We start from the raw sequence: 19,261 nt of genomic DNA on the forward strand, positions 1-19,261 counted from the left end.
GTGTGTATGGATTGGGATAACAGTTGTATGAGCCCCTAATAAAATGTTAAAAAAAAAAAAAAAGATAGGCAAAATAAACAATCCCTAGGAAAAAACAATGGGACTGATGATTCCAGGGGGACATAAAAGAGGGTGAAGTGAGGAGCCACCAAACCCAGGGACAAGAAAACAAGAAGGGACCTTCAATTGATGGCAAGAGGGCATAGAACGCCTGGTAGGGTTTGATTAAGTGCAATGTAGCTGAGAGGAATTACAAAGAGCTGAACGAAGGTGGAACATGATAGTGGGAAAGGAGGAAAGTAAAAGGAAATAAAGAAAAGAACTAGGAGGCAAAGGGCATTGAGAGAGGTATAAGTATAGACATACATATGCAAATATATTAATATATACTGATAGGGATATAGGTCTATGTACCTATATTTATATGGTAAGTATTAAGGTAACAGACAGACATTGGGCCTCTGCTCAATACTTCCTCAACGTAAGTATATTTTATTATAATAACCTGGGATTCTGTGATGCTTACCTTCCTGACACGATTACTGCAGGCATAAGAAAATGCGAAAAAAGCTGATGGGGCCCAGCTATTAAAAGATATAGCATCTAAGGTCTTTCTTAAAGGCTTGAAGAAAAACAAGCAGCCATCTAGCTGGGAAGCAACAAAGCCCACATGGAAGAAGCACACCAGTCTGTGTGATCACGAGGTGTAACAGGATCAGGTATCAGGCATCGGAAGACCCAAAACAAATAATCACATCAATGTGAAAGTGTGTGTGTGGTGGTGGGGGGGGGGAGGGCAGAGTGGAGACACAAAGTCAATCTGTATACATTTGGACCTTCCCTCACACAAGGGTCACAAGGAAGGGACAAGGCAAGCCAGGGTGCAGTATAGCACTAATGAAACATACAATATTCCTCTAGTTCTTTAAGGCTTCCTCCCCTCACTAAAATGACCCCAGTTCTACCTTACAAATCTGGATAAACCAGAATATGTACACTGGTACAGATAATAGTTCTTGACACACGGAATCCAGGACAGATAAACCCCTCAGGGACAAAAATGGGAGTAGTGATACCATGAAGCTAGGGGACAGATGGGGGGAGAAAGAGGGAACCAATTGCAATGAGCAACATATAACCCCCCCACCACCACCAGGCTAACAAACAACAGAAACAATGGGTGAAGGGAGACAGCGGACGGTATGAGATATTAAAATAACCATAATTTATCACTGATACCAAGGGTTCAAGTAGAAAGACAATGTTTTGAAAAGGATGATGGCAACATATGTACAAATGTGCTTGACACAATGGATATATGGATTGTTATAAGAGTTGTAAGAGCCCTCCAATAAAATGACTTATTAAAAATTTTTAAAAGAACACTGATTATTCTATATTGATTCATTGTCTCCAAATTTCTAGATGACAGATATTATTGTGTGTTTTGCGCATGTTTTTTGTGTTTTGACTCCAACATTGCATGACAAGTATATGTTGGACAACTTATTTTAATTATTTCATAATTTACTTGACAAAGAATAGCTAGCTATATTCAAGCATAACAAAAAAAATCGAAGCACTCACATCATTTGGAATAATCATTGGATGCAATAAGTGCATGTGATTAAGTAAATATGGAAACATATATGAAAGGCAGAGCTAAGAACGAGATTGAAAGACACCTAAAGATAATCTCTAATTCTGGACCCAAATTACTAAGAATCACATTTCTAGTATTTGCCATCAGAAGAGACTAGTAACTTTGGAAGCAGACGCAATAATAGAAAAACATGGAAAAACAGCTACTTAAATAACACACTCTAAATATGATACTTTAAGAAAATGAATAAAATACTCATATGCTACGATGAAGGGAATACAAAGAAAACGGTTATTTTTAAAGTATGTAATGAAAATTTTTTTAATCTTTTGAAAAATAAAAATACAGCAATAAATCTAAAAAACATATGTATTCACACCATAAACTCAATCAAATCCAACATAGATTAGGAAACTAAATGTGAAAACGAAAATCAGAATTTCTTAGAAGAAAACACAGAATCAATGCTGCTGTTCTTACTACTTAACAATGGATTATGTAATACAACAACGGAATCATAAACATCAAAAGATAAAATAAATGGGATTGCATAAAAATTTAAAACATTTGTCCATCAGAAGACATTTTTTAAATAAATAAAATTTTAGGAGAGTATCTTCAGAAACCTTGTATCTGATAAGAATATATATGTGTGTATAACTTTGATATGTTAACAATAAAAAGGCCCAAGAGGTGGATTCGGAATATGCAGCTATTCCTTCCCCGAACAACTGCTCTACTAGACATATGACTCAGAATTGGAGAGTGCCAAGTTATCATTACTGACACTTTGATCAGTGAGTCACCTCAAAGGGGGAAAATGTGTCCTAGAATTTAAAAACAATCATGATCTCCAAATTTTCTGGAGTCATGCAGGATGGAGGAACCCCACAACTATTGCCCTGAAATAATATTTAAATCTTAAAGCAGCTGTGCCCCTTGAAGTCTTCTTTAATCACAACGTTCAGATTAACTAGTATTTTTTAAATGTCTGAATTGAGCGCTTGCTTTTTAAGGACTTTCTGTCTGTACTCAAAGGGACAAGTCAAAAGATTAGACAGCAGCCTTAAAGAGCAGTGACTTTATGTGATTAGGGGAAGTGCAACACACAAGCGATGGGTGAGAATTGTTGCCCAACAAGAAGAATGTAATTGTCACAGAACTACATCTGTACAAATTGTTGACCTAAAGAATATTTTGCTGTATATGTTCTCATCAATGGCAATGAAATGTTTTTAAACGCACAAGAGAACAAAAAATTCATTTATAAAAATTGCTATTTTAAAATCTTACCAGACAACTCTTTTCTTCACAGCATATTCCACTGCCACACTCTGCAAAGCCAATCAGAGTACAAGTCTCAGCCTGGCAGCATTTTGAAAATTTACAAGTCTAAAAGCAAGTAGAATTAAATTAAATTAAAGACTTCTTAAGACAACTATAGTTTCAAATATATACCAAAGTACAATGGTAAATAACAAAGATTGCTCGGAGGGCTCCAATCCTCATATGCAAGAGTTTATTACAAACAAAACATGCTTAAACATGTCTGCGATTGGTGGATGGCTACAGACAGAGTGTGACTTGCTTAATTCCTTTAGCGTCCCTTCAAATCAACAAAAACAGGTCTAATCAACACAAGAGTTTCCAAGTGGACCTGTGGGTCCATTAAAGTTCAAAGCAGACAGATCAGCTCAGAAAGTTATGGCAATTGTTTTTTGTTTGTTTGTTTGTTTGTTTTGATGACTCCAAACAGGCAATCTTGATAGATTTTCTTGATGGAAACAGGATTGATCATAGGTGGATGTTTAGTATGAAGTTTTAATAAAATTTAAAACTTCATTTGTGATAAAAGTCCAGGAAGGTTGAGTTGAGGTCTTTTCTCTATCATAATACTGCAGTTGTTCATCTTTTAAAGACAGCTGGGCTGCCCTTTGAGAAATTTGTTGTGCAATCTTATCCCATTCACACTGTAGACCACCAGATTTCTGTTTGTCTCAAAACTCAAAGAACGTTTGAAAGGAACACAAATTGAGTTCTTCCAAGATTGTCAAACTACCATTTTGAAGTGGTTTAAAACAAAGAGTAAAGAATTCTTCAGGGAAATTTTAGAGACCTAAATGCAAAATATGTCAAGAAACAATTTATTAACATTTTCATAATTTTATTTAACAAAGAATTCTATAATTTCTAGCTAAACTTTTGACCTGAAAAGGAAAACAACTATAGGTGTATGTCTTCAATGTGCATTACAGTCACATGATATGTTTCTACTTCAGCACTTAGGTTTAATCCATATAATTTGTTTCAGAAGATGATAATAAAATAATATATAAATACATTTTCAAAAAATTTAATGAGCTCAGTGAATATGTAAGGAAAGTTTTCAGGGTCATTTATGTTTTTTTGAGTCTAAGTGTATGGAACACAGATTCCTTTTTAATTTACTTATATGAATAATTTCCACCACCACTGTACCTCTCTCTCCCCCCAAACTCTTTGTTCTACTTCTTGTCCCTCTACATTCATAAACCCTGGGTTTCATATACTGCAAAATGAAAAAGTATATAACACAGCTTCAAGAGGGTGGCCTCCATTAACATAACACCTCTGAGACACATTCTAATACGAACAAACGAAAACCAAACCAAAAATACGGAAAATTTTGGAAACCAGATCAGGTTCAGCCTGCATCCTAGGGGGGGGGATCTACTGACAAAGTTTCAACTCTTCAAGCCAGATTTATGCCTTTGACCTTCTAGACTCTATCCTAAGCACTCTGTTTACTGAGCACTTTCCTCCCATGCCTCAATTTTAGATAGGGGGAGTTCTCTGGACATTTATTCCCTATGTTGTTCCACAAATGAATCTTGGCCTCCCACTGGCATCCATTACCTTCTACACACCGAATTCTCAAAATTTAGGCTCTGATACTAATCCCTTCTTCTACTTCGGATGATATGGATTCCAACACTTCGGTAACTAATGATGGTGTACTTTCCACGTGGACTTAGTTGACATCTCGATTAGATAGCTGCTTGTTTGGAGACAAGTCTTTAAGAGCCCAGACACTATCTTATCTGATGGCTGGGCACCAGCCAAATTATTCACCACATTTTGCGATAGCACCCATATCTTCTATAGTTTCTTCCTGAGGGCAAGTATCGAGCAGGGCCATGATGTAAAAACTAATCGTTCTTAAGTTGGGGCTAGAATTTAGTGCAAGTCCAAAACCCATTCCTGGATCTATGTTTCTTCTTCTTCTTTTTAATTTGCTGTAACTTGAGAGTTAATACATATGTCATATCATTCCATAGTTCAATCCCACCAAACAAAAATGTACAATTGTTTCCATAATCAGTATCCAAACATATTTTTCCTTCCTGGAATTCTTGACATCATCTCCCTCTTATCTTCCCCAACCCTCTATGTCCACACCTCCCCCTGGATTTTTCCACCCCTCTATATTCCCCCTCCCCCCAAAACCCTTGTAATATTTGCTTTCCCTATAGGCTCAATGTCTCTGGGTTACATTTACCAAGAAAACAGAGAAACAAATAACTCAATGGTGACACACTTCTGACATACACCTTAAGGTGACATACACCTTAATATGACTCCCAATGGTGACACACCTCTGACATACACCTTAATATGAATAAGCATAAGCAAAATTTAACAGAATGATATCACAGGATTGCTGAATAATACATATCCTAATACAGCATACAGGGCTTTGATGCAGCAAGACCTTGTTTGTACACCAACCAACAGTACACCACTTGGTAAAGCTGTTTTCTGCTTCCTCAGACACCTGGTGTTTTCTGGATTAAGTGCTCAGCTAACACATGTAAACTGAAGAGATAAGAAATCATGAACAGATGTTTGTTCCCCCATGTTCATTCCCCTCAATAGAAAAGTGCATATAAAAACAAAGCAGCGAGGAAACACAAGTCACGGAGGGATCTGGAAGACATGATGCGGAGTGAAGTTAGTCAAGCACAAAAGGACAAATACTGTATTTGTTGACTGCAAAAGGCACACGGAGCAGAATGGTCACAAGCTCAAGCTTGTAGGGCATCCAGTCTCCTGGCTGGGGAACAGACAGCCTGAAAAAGAGCTGGACCAGGACCAGTTAACCACACAGCATGCACTATAGGTAAGTACAATGTAGGTAACTTGGCCAGAGGGCGTCTTACAACTGGGATCACATGGATGGGGATGGGGGGATGCTGTCTGCTGAGTAGTAGCCATGTAAATCTGGGGTGAAGTCCCCTGGAAAGGGAGGCAGCCCTGTCAAAGGGATGAGGCTTACTCATGGAAGGGGCAGCACTAGAGAGGAGAGAGGGAACCATCACCTTTGGGGGAATATAGGTGCATGTCTGTTGAGGGGAGAGAAGGGAGAGCTGACCTCCAGGTGAGGGGAGGAGAGACTGAGGATGTTCTTGGAAACACACACATTTAATGGTGTGCAGCGGTCGGGCAAAATTGACCTAGGGCATCAGGGGGAGTCCCAGGAACTCGGGCCAGTTGCCAGGGAATGCTGAGACACTGAATCCTGGATCTTCAGGCATATAGCATGCTCCACAGGCTGCATCAGTGAAACCCCATACGGGAACTCCACTTAGTGAACTGGACTCTTCCTCTTCCCTTTTGACCCTCTTCTTCACAAAGCATGATGTCTAATTCCAAGGATTGGTCTCTCATCATCTCGTCAAATGAGGTCTCATCATTTTTGCTTCTAAGAAGCATTCTGGTTGTACTTCCTCCAAGATTAATTTGCTTGTTCTTCTGTCAGATCATGGTTCTTCTAATATTCTTCATGAAAACTATCATTCAACTGTACCAATTTTCTATGGCTTTGCTTATATGTTATTCAGATTTATATTCAGATGAGGCAAATAAAACTACCATGGCTTGGGTCAGATGCACATTAATCCTCCAAGTGATATCCTTTTGTTCAACACTTTAAAGTGCAGCACATTCGTCTGATGCAAGAGGTCATTTGATTACTTGTCTCCATGAGAATTGAGTGTGAATCCAAGTGGATTAATTACTGTAAAATTAACTTTTCTGTACAAGAGGGACAGTTTCACATGCATGATAGCAATATTTTAAATTAGCAACTACTCAAGATAATCAAACATTTATGCTTGTTTTCATTGTTTCTATTTTTATAGATAAGCCAGTAAAATTTTTAAAAATCAGGAGGAGTCAAGAGAGCGTCCAGGTAGACTTACCCACCTGGTGCTCCTGATGTTAGATCAGAAAATTAATAGGTAAGCAGGCCAGTATTTTTTCAGCTAGCTGCTAAAAACAGATTCAGTGTACTAGGGTCTGGTTCAGGCCACTGCCTGGGATTTTCACCCATGGAACAATTCAAGAACTCGCTCTAAGTTCACTGTGTCTGCCCACGGGCTCCACTAATCCCTCGCCAGTTCCAGCAGCACGGCATCCACCACTCCTTCCTACACGCAAGATCTGAGACCCACGGTGTGCAGTAATATCTCTGGGTTGCTGTCTAAAGGTGGTCATAATCCCAGGCTTGTGGAGAGCCTCTGAAAATGAGCCAAAAGACCTCACACCGTAGTTCCCCTCTTTCCCATCCTCCCTGCTCCTGCATTCTCGGACTTTGCATCTCCTGTCCTGTGGTAGTTACATAATCTGGTGTCAATTTGAGGATTAAGAGTATAGGGGTAGAGTCTAATCTGTCAATCAGGGTATAGCGAATGAGGCCTCTGTGTGGGCATGGCCTTCTTCTGAGGAGAAGCTACATGGACCTACCCTGATGTAGCCCTAGGAGTTGGAGAAGCCATGTGCAGACTCCTGCCAGGGCTAAGATGCTTACAATGTCACTGGATTCACAAGACTTCCCACCCACTGGCCTGTGTTTTGTGAGTCTGAAGAGGACTTTATAGATTGGTAACAGACATAATGGCTAATATTGGACTTATGGACTTGATCTGGACTGGGCTGGGATGTTTTCCCAATATTCTTGATATTCAATTGCTTTGTGTATAAAGCTCTTTCTTATACAAACATGAGTGTCCATGAATTTGTTTCTCTAGTCTACCTAGACTAACACACCTCCCGATCCAGGAAAGAATGGAGTGACTGCATTGGCCATCCCCTTTCCCCTTCTCTCCAGGTCCACACCTGCATGTTTGGCTAACAATAGATAATAAGACACTAATTTGCAACAATTTAAGAGCCCCTGGGATATTTACCAGTGACAGAGCGCAGGACCCTGGAGCAAAGCTTGCAGAGCTGTGCAGAGAGAATGATACAGGAGTGCAGTGGGGGTAGAATTCAGATCCAGTTGGCCCAAAACCCACTTGACTATTCTGTTCACCCTTCCTTGGGGAACAGAACAGAACAGCCTTGAAACCAGGGCACACCACAAGCCCATTATATTAAAAAAAAAAAAAAAAAGCAGACATTGATCTGCCACATAAAGAAATCTTCAGAATGCTTCATAGAGTAGCACAGGATATGAGGGAAGCAATTCAGAATAAGGATGCAATGGTGTAGGGGACATGTAGTCCATGATAGAGCACATGAAGTCCACCATAGAGGGGATGAAGTCCACACACCAAAGGGAAATACAAGAAGTAATGGATGAAGTAACAGAAGGGAAAACAAGATAACGAACCACACGAACAGAATAAAAGACACGGAGAATAGTACCAGCAATCTTGAGGACAATCAGGCAGACTTCAACATAAGGGAAAGACAGTCCAACAAACCAATCAAAGAAGCAGAAGAAAACTTGAGAATCATGACATATGCTATGAAGATGAACAGTGTTCAAATTATTGGTCTAACAGAACAAGACACAACGAAGAATTCAACAGCTCAAATAGCGAGGGAATTCCTGGAAGCAATCTCTCCCACTTTAATGAATGAGAATCAGACATTCATACAGGATGCAGAGAGGACACCAATTAGACTAAACCCCAGGAAGAAATCACCAAGGCACATAATAGTTAAATTATACAATTTCTAGGAAAAAGAGAAAATGTTTTGAACAGCAAGAGCAAAAAAGGTGGTCACATACAATGGTGCTCAGTTAAGAATATGCTCAGACCTATCAGCAGATACCAGGAAGAGGAGGAAAGAATGGAATAACATCTTCAGAAAGCTGAAAGAAAAAGATGCCAACCTGAGTCTTCTATCCTGCCAAACTATTAAGATAAAAGGTGAGGTGAGAGGCTTCCCAGACAAGGAGAAGCTTAAAGAATATGCCATAAGATACTCAACCCTGTGGAAAATCCTTGCCAACTCACTGTGGTCATAAGACCAACATCTACCAAGCACAAAGAGGAAACCTCCATAGAGTGCAATCAAGAAGTCAACAGGCAGAAAACAACTATCAAGATAAACTTACCTCAGTGGGAAAAGAAGGCAAGAATGAAGCCCCCACATAAACACACAACACTGTTATGAAGAGATAAGAAAATACCCAACACAAAACTTATGACAGCAATGAATCCACAGATGGTGGTAATAACTGGAATGTCAACAGCCTGAATTTGTCCATTAAAAGACAAATGTTAGCAGACATGCTCAGAAAACATAACCCATCAATCTGTTGCATGCAAGAGACACATCTTAAGCTTACAGGCAAAAAATAGACTAAGAAAACAAACGCTGGCAGAAAGTATACCAGGCAAACCGCAACTTAAATAATGCAGGGGTTGCAATCCAAATCTCTGACAAAATTGGCCTAAAGATTCAAACCCCAACAAGATCCAAGGATGGGCACTATATAATCCTCAAAAGATTGGCAAGCTAAGAACCAGTGTGCATAATAAATATATATGTGACTAACCAGAGACCCAAGAAATTTGTCAAGCAAACTATTCAAAAGTTGGGAGAAAAAATCAAAGACTCAACAATCATAGTAGGCGGCTTTAATGCACCACTATCAGAGAAAGATGGATCACTGGGAAAAAATCTCAGCAAGGTGACTAAAGAACTCACCACTACAGTCTAGCGACTAGACTTGATAGACATGTATAGAGCTCTCCATCCAAATGCAAAAAAATCGTATTCTTTTCAAGTGCACCTGGCTCATTTTTGAAAATAGACCACATGCTGGGACACAAGATGAGCCTGAGTAAATTCACTCAGGCATCCCTCTCAGATCACCACACCATAAAGCTGGATATGAACAAAAGGATGACCAGAAAAGCAAGGGCAAACAATTGGAGGATGAATAATGATCTTTTACTACACGAATGAGTATAAGTCCAGATTAGAGAGGAAATTAGGAAGTTTCTAAAAATAAATGAGAATATGAATACAATGTACCAAAACCTATGGGATACAGCAAAAGCAGTTATCAGAAGTTTGAGAGTGATTAATGCATATATGAAAAAGAAAGAGAGACTTGTGACATACACTATCACAAAATCCCCAACAACTAGAACAGAGTCAACAGAACAACCCCTCAAATGCAAAAGAAAAGAAATAATAAAAATCAGGGCATTGTTAAACGAGTGCGAAGACACAAGAAAAATGCAAAAAATCAATGCAGCAAAACTGATTCTTTGAAAGGATCAAGGAATTGACTGACAGCTGGTAAAGCGAACCAAGGAAAGGAAGGAACAAACAAACAGTAATAGCCAAAATGAGGGTTGAAAGTGGGGAAATCACAATAGAGCCCAATGAAATTACAAGGATAGTCACAAAGTACTGTGAAAGTCTATATTCCAATGAATTCAACAACATGGAAGACATGGACAAATACTTGGAAAAACAATCCTTCCAATATTATCCCAGATAGAGGTCAAGAACCCCAATAGGCCCATAGCAAAAGGAGAAATATATATTTAGGTCTTAAGAAACTACCAACAAAAAAGCTCCTAGACCAAACAGCTTCACAGGAGAATTCTACAAAGCATTCAGGAAAGAGCTGGCATTGATTCTCCACAAATTATTCCAAAACATAGATAGAAAAGGATGTCAAACTCCCAAACTCATTCTACAAAGCCAGTATAACTTTGATACCCAAAAAGGGCAAGGATCACACAGCAATAGAGAACTACCAACCGATAATCTCTAATGAAGATAGATGCAAAAATCCTTAACAAAATATTGGCTAATAGAATGTAAAAGTATATAAAACATATCATCCATCATGATCAGGTGGGATTCCTTTCAGAGACGCTGGGATGGTTCAAAATCCAAAAGTGCATACACATAACCCATCACATTGATAAGGAAAAGGATAAGAATGACATGATACTATAAATAGCTGCAGAAAGAGCATTTGACAACATTCAACATCCATTCCTAATTAAGACATTTAAGCAGATAGGAATGCTGGCAGTGATAGAGCAACATGAAAGAGTGTTAGGATACAAGATCAGCAAACAGAAATGTATTGGTTTTCTATACACATCATATAAACCATGGAAGATGAGATCAAGAAAGTGGTACCTTTCACAATGGCCAAGAACAAATGGAAATATCTAAGGATATATCTAACAAAAAAAGAAGACTTATACAAGGAAAACTACAAAACCCTACTACAAGAACTGGAAGCAAACCCCACAAATTCAAGACTATCCAATGCTCACGGATCAGAAGACTCAATATAGTAAAGATGTCAATCTTACCCAAGGCACTAATATAAGTTTAACACTATCCCAATTCAAACACCAAGAACCTTCCTCAAAGAATTAGGAAAACTGATCACCAACCTCCTATGGAGAGGGAAGAAGACCAGAATTAGAAGAGAACTCTTCAAGAAGAAGGACAGAGTCAGAGTGCTCACTTGACCTGACTTTAACAACTCCTATACAGCCACAGCGGTCCAAACAGCATAATATTGGAATAGTAACAGATATCAGCCCAATGGAAAAGAACAGAAAACCCCAAAATAAAACCATCAGCATTTACACAACTGATCTTCAACAAGGGCCCATAAAGCATCAAGTTGGAGGTAGATGCTCCAATGTTTATTGCAGTGTAATTCACAATCGCAAAGAATTGGAAACAACCTAAATTTCCATCGATAGACCAGTGGATTAGAAAACTCTGACACATACGCACAATTGAGTACTATATATCTCTTAAAAGCACTGATGGAGCACGTTGTCTCATGGGAAGAGTTGGAGGAAAGTATGCTAAGCAAAGTTAGCCAATCACAAAAGAACAAGTATAACAGGAGTCCACTGAGGTAAGTATAATCAGCACAGTAGGTAGAGAAGAAAAGCCACTTATCTCACACTATATGGCTTGAGGTACAAGCAATTGGGCAGGGGACAAACCAAACCCAAGGTTGTACATGTAATTCCATCACGAAGAAGGAGAAAGGGGGTGGGTGGGAGGAGGGAGGGAGGGAGAAAAGAGGGAGACAATGGTCTTGGGGGAGCAGAGCACTAATCCATCCAGGGGAAGTATTCTTTATGTCTTCACAGAAATGGAAGTGTGAGTGCAAGCCCCACCACAGCGTGCCAAACCTAGTGGATGACATAACCACATGGAGCAACTCGCGGACAGAGAGGTCTAAAGGGCCAGCCACAATAAGAGCCAAAGTGACCCCGTCCCTAGAAGTATGTGCTATGGAGGACAACACTAAACCTACAGGTTGGGGAGAAGGGCCGGCTTGCCATGCCCACACAGAAGCAAACCAAGAAGGAAAAAGAGAGAGTGAAGGACAGACACCCCCCCCCACCCCATACAGGAACACCAAGCCCTGCGGACGACGTCCCCGCACAGAGCTGCTAAGGCACAGAGAGGAGGCCTGTCGGGCAGACAACAGCTCAAAATATGATGTGCCCTCCCTGAAGCATACTGGGACAGAGGACAATACTGGAGACACATGGCAGGGAGTTTGTCCTGTCTGACACCCCCCACCTCCCCAATGGGAAGAACCAAGAAGGGATCATGACGATCAGCCACGGGAGAAAAGCAAATCAAAGAGCCCCTAGGGAGCCCTCAAAATAGACGTCAGGCTAGAGGGGCAGTTCCTGAACCCCTTGACCTTTGGGAAGATAGTCATAAAGGTCAGCATACAGATATGGAATTATATGTTCTTTTTCAGGGTTTTTTTCTTATTCTCTTTTTATTTGATCTTTTGTTTTCTTTTTGTTTTGTCTGTTATTATTGTTTTGCCTACCTATATAAGAATGGCATGGGAAGCAAGCCTGAGCAGAAAACATCAAGATCGATGGTTCTGGAGGGACTTGGGGGAAGGAGGAGGCAGGGGAAGAGAGCAGTGAGCAAACAACACCATAGACAGGGGACAAAACAGAAAATGAAAATCAACAACGCAGAGGATGTAGAGATCCTGGTGGTGCTGTAGCAACAGCAATCTAGCAGAGAGAAATTACTAAGAAGAAGAAGAAGGCTGAGCATGATGGTGGGCAGAAGGAAGGTAAAAGTAAACAGAGGAAAGATCTAGGAAGCAGAGCAATGGACAGAGATATAACCATAGGTATGTATATGTAAATAAATTAATTCATAAAATAGAGGTATTGGCCTATGTACATATATTTTTATGACAATACATTGAGGAAGTGGAAGGACTTTGGGCCTCTGCTCAAGCCCTCCTTCAACATAAGAACACTTTGTTCTAACAACTTGGCATTCTGTGATGCTCACCTTCCCAACATGATCGCTGAAGTCAAATGTGGTGAAGACAGCTGATGGTGCCCAGCTATCAAAAGATACAGCATCTGGGGTCTTAAAGATTTGAAGTTAAACAATTGGCTATCTAGCAGAGAACCAACAAGCCCACATGGTAAAAGCACACCAGGCTGTGTGATTATGAGGTGTCAACTGGATCAGGTAACAGGCATCAGAAGACCCAAAACAAATAATCATATTGTTGAGAATGAGGGGGATTGGAGCAGAGATCCCAAACCCATCTCTGGACAATGGGATATCCCCTTACAGAAGGGACACAAGAAAAGGATGAGTCAACCAGGGTGAAGATGAAACACACAATATTTTTCTGGTTCTCTGAGGCTTCCTCAACCCCTACTATCATGTCCCCAGTCCTGCCTTTCAGTTCTGGCTAGAACAGAGCATCTACACTGGTACAGATAGGAGCTCATGACACACGGACTCCAGGTCAGGTAAACCCCTTAGGAACAGAAATGGGAATAGTGATACCAAGGGAATAGTGGGACTGGGAATAGTGATACCAAGGCGGAAGATGGGCTGAGATGGACTGAGAAGATGAGAAGATGGGCTGAGATGGGGGAGAAGAGGGAACCGATCAAAATGAAGGATGCATAATCCCCCACCCCCACCCTAAAGGGGATAAAAACAGAAACATGGGTGAAGGGAGACAGCAGTCAGTGAAAGATATGAAAATCATAATTTATAATTTATCAAGGGTTCATGAGGGTGGGAGAGTGGGGAACGAGGGGAAAAGAGGAGCTGATACTAAGGGCTCAAACAGAAAGTAAATGTTTAGAAAAGATGGTGGCAACATACATACAAATATGCTTGATACAATTGATGTATGGATTGTGATAGTTGTAAGAACTGCAAGCACCCCCGATAAAATGATCTTAAAAAGTTTTCTTTTAATCTATGCACAGTCTGGTGTACTTTTTATTTCTAGGTATTTATTTTCCTATTTTTCTTTTATTGCAGACACTTGCATTATATTGTCAGTATTCATTCCTACCAAATTAGATGCATGTGTACACAGAGATGTTTATATATTTGTATATACAACCTTTTTGCATGCTTGTTATAGCCTTTTAGTTTTCTTTACTAATTTTTGACACATTGAAACAAGAAACAATATTTATACAGAATGAGTTGTTATCTTTTCTCTGGGGTTACATTCTTTGTGTTGTGGATAAAATTTTTCCCCTCTAAATTATATACATAGTGGATCGGATTGGATAGCATGTATAAAATGTATGAACATTTATATTTATTTTTATTTTACTTTGGATTTTGAGTACCAAATTACTATAGAACCTATAGTCATATACCTTTTACCCAGAAGAATAGATGCTTAACCCAAATAAAATGTGTTGAAACATGTCTGTCATTAATAGATGGTTGCAGAAAATTTACCTTGGTATAATAAATGGTGCATTAAAAGAGGCCCACCTTTTCATATTGAATCTAAGGTTAAATAAAATAAAATAATATTATATGTTGCTTCTATAATTGTAATAATTGTCTTAAACAAAACAGCAATTGTGAGAATAGAACAGGATTGGGAAATACTTTGTTGTGTTGTGCATCGTGCCCCTGAGAGTCAGAGCTGGCTGAATGGCACTGCAGCAACAGCGCATGTATAATACCACATGAGAAATACGAAACAAAGTCCTGCCTGTGCTACAGATGTGTGTCACTAACCTGTGGCTTGCCACAATCACATTGTTCCTGACCTTCCAGAATTCCATTGCCACAAACCGCATGGTCTTGTCTTCCTTGGATTGCCACCTTCGAAGCTATTTGATTTTGAAGACATACAAATTCAGGCCCTCCAACTATATTTTTAAATTCATCCAGGCTGCAACTGCTAAAAAACTTTACACCACGGGAATGTCTAAAATTAAATTATATTCATTAGATAAATGGAATAAAGTCATCACAGCGAATTTTAGATTATATGACAATCTTCATTATTTCCTAAATATGTAATATATTTTTGCTTTTTCTCATACATATTACAAGATAATATTTTACTTTCCATACTCCATAAATCTATTGACATGTGCTTTGTTATAAAAGCATTTATTATAAAATCCAAGTACCTGTATTATCATCTCCTGAGTTAGTTCTTTTCTTCCTTTTCCCATATACTTCTGGCTTGAACTTATTTTTATTAGGCTCTATTTATTCATATTTCTTTACTTACCTACAATCACTTAACTGTTTAAACTTCTATAACACAAACTGGACAAAAGTGGTGATAATTTGATGAGTACATTAAGCAAGTCCTTATCAAGGTATCAATTTCCAGGTGATAATTTGATGAGTACGTTAAGCTAGTCCTTATCAAAGTATCAATTTACTTGCTAACCCTGAAGTTTTCCACAAGGTGTCTAAACAACCAATTAAGGTCTTCTCTTTAAACTGTCAAAATAACTAATCCTTCTTCAGGGAAACATATCCAGTCCAATTTACCATAAGCAGTTCCTTTTCTACATTCTTCCTTTTATTTTGTTCTATACTTTATAATTAGTGTAAGCTGTTCTTGCTTATTCTTTTGTCCACTTTTAAATGACATTTTCTTTCCATGATGGAGCAATATGAAGTATTTTAAATATACTTCTGAACCATTAGAAGAGAAATGAACAAAACTCCTGGGAAAGAGCAATCTGAATATGCAATCATTTCTAGCTAATTCCAGCTCTCAATTCTAGTAACTTCCATAAATTCATAATCAATGTCTACACTTTTATGTAATATTAAATGTAGAACTATTAAGCACATTTCTCTACAACAATATAGACTCATTCTGTTTATTAAATTATAAATAAAATATATTCAGAAAAGAACTCTAGTTATATGCAAGATATATATCAAAGACTACATATTTTTCAGAAATAAGATATATATTTGATAAAAATAACATCTTACATTGCCTCGGGATTCATTATACATGTATTTCCTGAACAGTAACACTTGTAGATGTCATCATATGTCAATCCCAGATTCACTGCAAGCAATTGTGTCATAACGACTGAAAATTCCTCCAAAGTTGTCATTTTAGGATACTAATCAGAAAAAAAGAGCACAGTCAAAGATTTTTGACCCTATAACCTAAACTCTAACATAAATACAAAATTAAAAACTAGTCAGTCAAAGAAAAAAGTTATAAGTATTAAAAAATAAATAAATCTTTTTGCTTCAGTTGAATATTTTTTAGAGTTTTCATATAATAGGATTAATACTGTCAAATATTGGGGCTTTTAAAAATTAATTTTCAAAAGCCTGAAATTATTTTTGGGACATAGGATATTTTTTCCAGTGAGTACATGATTTTTCAAGAGAAAGAGTGACTTTCTTGTCCCATAAACAGAGTCACAAACACTCACGGGCTGTTCTCCCTGTCTTACAGGGTCACCCCGAGGTGGGATCGACTCCGTGTCAGTGAGCAGACGAATTTTCAATTTATCGTTTGGAGAAATAGATTGTGAAGTGCCGAATTCACAATAAAAGTTGATCTCAAAAAAGCAATTATAGGAGCAGTGCTTTTTATTTTTTTTAAGTTTCCAGGTATAATAGGCAACATCTTTTGAGCTGCACATATTTTATCTTAATAAATAATATTTGAGACTTTAGGAAAAATAACAGTTGAGTAGGTATAAGTCCTCAATCTCACCCAACCGCACAAAGGACCAAAAAGTACAAAGCTTCAATAGCCAGGACAAAAATTCAATATACAGCCCAGATGAATTCTCAATAAATGGAAAATATAATGTTGTAAGATCTACAGTGGGGCCCAAATTAATAATGACGACCATATGGTAGAGAAGCAGATTTTCTACAAGAGGCCTGCTCCCCTTCTTCTTGGTACCATGACCCACAGATGGTTCCAGAGAACATCAGTATTAACATCGTGTGCCCCAAAGAATGGATGGTTTGCCAATATTAAACAAAACTTTAGCTCTGGATGAAATTAACAAAACATACAATTTTCCCGATGAACCATTAAAGGTGTTCTTAATCAAACTTTTTGGTGCCTGTAATAGATAGCAGCTGTAATTCCAGTAAACATACATAATGCCTCAGTAGGGAAAATAATCTTATCTCTAATGAAGAGTGTTGTTGTTAGGGGCCATCATGTCTGTTGTGATCTTATGCGCAACAGAATGAAAAACTGCATGATCCTGGGCCATCCTTACAATTGTTCCTGTGTCTGAGCTCATTGCTGCAGCCACAGTGTCAACCCATTTCATTGAGGACCTTTCTCTTTTGTTCGCTGACACTCTACTTTATGGAGCATGATGTCCTTCTCCAGCGACTGGTCTCTCCTTATAATATGTCCAACGTATGTAAGATAAAGATTGTCCATGCTTGCCTCTCACGAGCAATCTGGCCGTACTTCATCCAAGACAGATCAGTCCTTTGACCAGTCCATGATACTTTCAATTTTCTTCTCCAGCACCCTAATTCAAACACATTGATTCTTCTTCAGTGTTCCTTATTCAAAGTCCAACTTTCACATGTCTTTGAGGCAATGGAAAATACCATGGCTTGGAACAGTAGCATCTTAGTCCTCAAAGTATTATCTTTGCTTTTCAATTCTCTAGAGAGTTCTTATGCAGGTTTACCTAATACAATACATCATTTGGTTTCTTTACTGATACTTCCAAAAGCATTGATCATGGATCCAAACAAAACAAAATTTTTGACAACTTCAAACTTCTCTCCGTTTATCATGTTGTTACCTATTGGTCTAGGTGTAAGGACTTTGGTCCTTGTTACATTGAGTTGTAATCCATTCTGAAGGCTGCAATGATTGATGACCTGCATTAGCACGTGCTTCAAGTGCTCCTTACTTTCAGCATGCGAGGTTGTGTCATTGGCATATCCCAGATTGTTAATAAGAATCCCTCCAATCCTGTGGACACATTCTTCTTTATATAAGCCAGACTCTCTGATTATTTGCCCAGCATACATACTGAACACGTAAGGTGCTAGGATACAACCCTGATTTTAAGCCATGTGATTTTCCCTTTTTCTGTTTGCACAACTGCTTCTTGATCCATCTACAAGTTCCACATGAGCACAATGAAGAGTTCTGGTATTCCCATGCTTGTGAAGGTTATCCATAGTTTATTATGACCCAAAGAGTTGAATGCCTTTTCCTGGTCAGTACAACATAAGTAAATATCTTTCTGGTATCCTCTGCTTTGAACCAAGGTCCACCTGACATCAGCAAATGATATCCTTTGTTCTACATCATCTCCTGAATTCAGACTGAACCAGCCATTCCTTGTCAGTGTACTGCTGCAATTTCTTTTGAATGAACTTCAGCAAAATTTTACTTGTGTTGTGATATCAATGATATTGCTCTATAGATGGAGTGATCTGTTTGGTCATCTTTATTTGAAGTGGGTATAAATAGGGATCACTTTCAGTCAGCTGGCCAGGCAGCTGTCGTCCATATGTCCTGACATTGTGCTATTAACCTAGTCTTTTTCCAGAATATGTTGCTGTCAAAAACAACAAATAGTGGGGGAAATTATGTGAGCTGACATATAACAAAATTTAAAATACTAATGTTCTGACCTCAACATTACAACACACACACACACAATGAAATGGAAAGGCTTCCTCAAATTAGCAGTGTACGCAGTGGAATGACTAACTGCAGATGGCGACTAAAGGAAGATAGATGTGAAATAGAACAAAATTCATGGAATAGACAGACTCTGAATTCTAGAAATCAGCTCAAAACATAAAACATCTGGGAAAGCAAAATGAGTTATGAACCTGGAAACTAGGTAGAAAAATTTTTCTCACATTACTGAGTGACTCTCTCTTCCCTAACACTCAGAAGTAAGTGGTAGGTCAAAGTTCCCAGACATAGACTGAACAACCAACTAAACTTTGAACTGTTCTCATTTCTCAAGAGGCTAGTGAAACCACCTACTTTCACTAAAGGCCTACTAGAAAATAGTGGACACTTCTGGGACCCCCCCATAGAGGTCAGAATACCTG

At 38.6% G+C, this 19,261-nt stretch overlaps 1 protein-coding gene across 1 annotated transcript in view; it reads right to left on the reverse strand.

Annotated features, from left to right (window-relative positions):
• The window catches only part of LOC101649504 (A disintegrin and metallopeptidase domain 3), a 149,656-nt gene that overhangs the window by 60,384 nt on the left and 70,011 nt on the right, over positions 1-19,261 (reverse strand). The window contains exons 11-13 of the mRNA XM_045286863.1: positions 16,172-16,308; positions 14,942-15,134; positions 2,897-2,995 (exon numbers count right to left, since the gene is read on the reverse strand). Of these exons, the coding sequence (XP_045142798.1) occupies positions 2,897-2,995; positions 14,942-15,134; positions 16,172-16,308 (429 nt within the window). The remainder of the gene's footprint in view (positions 1-2,896; positions 2,996-14,941; positions 15,135-16,171; positions 16,309-19,261) is intronic.

Source organism: Echinops telfairi, unplaced genomic scaffold (assembly GCF_000313985.2).
Source record: "Echinops telfairi isolate 266 unplaced genomic scaffold, ASM31398v2 ScPeMD7_9;HRSCAF=40, whole genome shotgun sequence".
NCBI classification, from domain to species: Eukaryota; Metazoa; Chordata; class Mammalia; order Afrosoricida; family Tenrecidae; genus Echinops; species Echinops telfairi.